The sequence below is a fragment of the Trichechus manatus genome, unplaced genomic scaffold (genome assembly GCF_000243295.1).
Source record: "Trichechus manatus latirostris isolate Lorelei unplaced genomic scaffold, TriManLat1.0 scaffold00273, whole genome shotgun sequence".
NCBI lineage: Eukaryota > Metazoa > Chordata > Mammalia > Sirenia > Trichechidae > Trichechus > Trichechus manatus.
The window spans coordinates 2077368-2080325 of NW_004444209.1; the positions used below are offsets into that span (position 1 = coordinate 2077368).

Consider the following 2958-nt stretch of genomic DNA (forward strand, 5'->3'; position numbering starts at 1 on the left):
CAGCTTTAAATACCATTGATATGTTGATAATTCTTAGATTTTTGTCTCCACTTCCAACCTCATCCCTCACCTCCAGACTTGCATATCCAATTACTTATTCAAATCTACTTTTGTATGTTTATTAGTCAATTTAAATGTTAAGTTAACTTCCTATCACAGTGAGCACGAGTGGTGCCTAAAAACAGACAAGGTATGAATACAACAACTTTAAACTCAGGTTGTGAGACGAAACTTGTAATGCATTAACTGGAGACAGCGAGTCAAAAGAAGTATTGGGACATGTATTTAGTAAGGTAGAAATAAAGTTTGAGGACAGGTGGAGAAGAACCTTGAATTACAAACTAAAGAATTTGGTATTTATCCTATGTATAAGTAAAGAGGAGATGAGTGTGGAGACTGATAGAAAGGATGTTTTAGAAGATTATTCTGAAATTTAATATAGGAGATGTCAGAGACAGAGAGACCATTTAAGTTGTTACTACACCATCACAGGTACGCAGTGCTAGGACCTGGACAAAAATTATGAGAGTAGAAAATGATTGCAGAGCAGATTTTAATGACAGGCTCAAAGTGGGGTGAGAAGATGAGGAATTATAAATGTTAAGATTTCAAATCTGGGTCACATAAATCAGTGGAGCCATTGGAGAATAAGAATGCCAAGAGCTAATTTAAAAGGAGATTAACAAATTTAGGCTTAGGCATTTGAATTTGAAGTGGATATTCATGTAAAAATACACAACAGGAGGCTGCAGGTGTTTAAACGGAGTAGGGAAGTAAAGCTAGTGCTGGGGTTATCCTAGAACCAAGCTTTAGCTCAAGACTTCCTCATGAAAGTCAATACTGTAAATTAAATCAGTGCACTAGAAAACAAGAAATAGAGAGTAGAGACTACCTCTGAGGGACAATTATCCAGAGCTACATGAAAATAAATACACCTAAGACCTTGTTGGCAGTGATCTCACACATTCCATAGCTTTTTGGCTTAGAATATACACTGAGTATCAACCTTCATGCACCTGCATATGGAAGATTTGGACCTACTTAATAAAGTGATAAAAAGTCCCCAAGTGGAGCAGACAGCTTGAGCTGAACTACTAACCTGAAGGTTGGCAGTTCAAACCCAACAAGTGGCACCATGGAAGAAAGGCCTGGCAATCTGCTTCCATAAAGATTAAGTCAAGAAAACCCTACAGCACAGTTCTTCTCTATAACATGTGGGGTCACCATGAGCTGGAAGTGACTTGACTGCAATGGGTTTGCTTTTTCAGTAAAGTGATGGTATTGGTAAAACGGGGAAAGTTAATCAAGTCGGCAGAACATTACTGAGGAAATTTGATTGTATCCAAAACTACTGTTGGGATTACGGGAGATACAACAGTAGTGCTAAAATAGTTCCTGATGTTGAGGGTTTTTTTCAATCTGAAAGATTATTGGTAAACTATTTGTGTATTTGTAATACATTCACTAGTTGCTATGCTCTGAAAAAGAACAATTTGCTTTGATGAAGACAAAATTTGAGGATCTTGAAATACACCAAGCAGCATATAATGAAAGCCAAAAGAATAGCCAGAAGCTCAGTTATAGACAAATATATGAAAGTCTTATTAAATTGGATTTCAGTAGAGAATTCTATCTAATTCCAGACATATCTGGAACATAATAGCAATAGTTTCCTAAAACTAAATCATAAGCCTAATTAATTCTTCAAAACCACCTTCCTAATAATGAAAAGAGATTAAAATGAAGGAAAACAGCATAATCTCATTTGTCTCAAGATCTTTCATCCTCCTAAATATAAGTGATGCATTATATTAAACTCAGCTCCTGAATCCTTTAGAAATTTCCCACAAAAACAAGTACAGAGTGTTCTTTAAAACCTCCTTCATGTCTGTGTTCCAGAAGTTATAGATCAGGGGATTAAACAATGGAGTTGCCAAAGCATAGAACAAGGTTACAAATTTCTGCATCCCAGGATGGTCTCCAGAACCTGGGCTAACGTACGTTACCATGACTGAGCCATAGAAAAAGGACACCACAGCAAGGTGGGAGGCACAAGTAGAGAAAGCCTTATGCCTCCCTGAGCCTGAGGGCACAGGCAACACCACGCTCAGGACACAGAAGTAAGTGCCAAGGATGTACAAGAAGGTGACGAAGATAATGAGAGCACTAGTAATACCACAGGTCAGAGTAGTTCCAGATACTGGAGCACAGGACAATGCCAGCAAAGGTGCCAGATCACAGAGAAAATGGTCAATGGTGTTTGGACCACAGAAGGACACCTGAGATATTAGGGTCAAAGGGGTCAGTAACCAGAGAAAGCCACCTGCCCAGCAGAAAACCACTAACTGGGCACATAGGTCAAGGTCATTATGGTGGAATAGTGCAAAGGTCTACAAATAGCAAGAAATCGATCAAAAGACATCACCAATAGAAATAAACATTCAGCAGCACACATGGAGAAGAAGAAGTAGAACTGGAGCAGGCAGCCAGCATAGGAGATGCTCTTGGTCATGGAGACGATGTTGGCCAACAATTTGGGCACATCAGAGCTGACATAGCAGATCTCCAGGAAGAAGAATTTGGCCAGGAAGATGTACATGGGCATGTGGATTTTCCTGCTTGACCATACTGCACAGATGATGGACATGTTCCCCATGAGGGTCAGGAGATAAATGAGGGAGAAGAGCACAAAGAGGAGGATCTGGATCTCTCTGCGGCAGGGGAAGCCCAGGAGGATGAACTCACTCACAGACCCAGAGATATTACTGGTCTTCAGGATCCTCATTGGTCTGACCTGTGAAGGTGACAAGGATAGTAAGAACCACAGAAATATTTACACTATTTTTCTTTTTCTCGGTAAAGAGATATGTGTTTCTTTTCCTCATCTTGATTTTGTGAGGTTAGAAGGGTTGGCTGCTCTTTCCTCTCCATCTCCCTTCCTTCCTCATTTATTCAATA

The 2958-nt window shown here is 39.6% G+C and overlaps 1 protein-coding gene across 1 annotated transcript; it reads right to left on the minus strand.

The window, feature by feature from the left end:
- Positions 1-1817: 1817 nt before the first annotated feature.
- Positions 1818-2785, minus strand: LOC101346195 (olfactory receptor 11G2-like). The gene is given in 2 exon segments (XM_012559576.1): positions 1818-2362; positions 2365-2785. Coding segments are annotated over 2 exon segments (966 nt in total).
- Between the last annotated feature and the right edge of the window lie 173 nt (positions 2786-2958).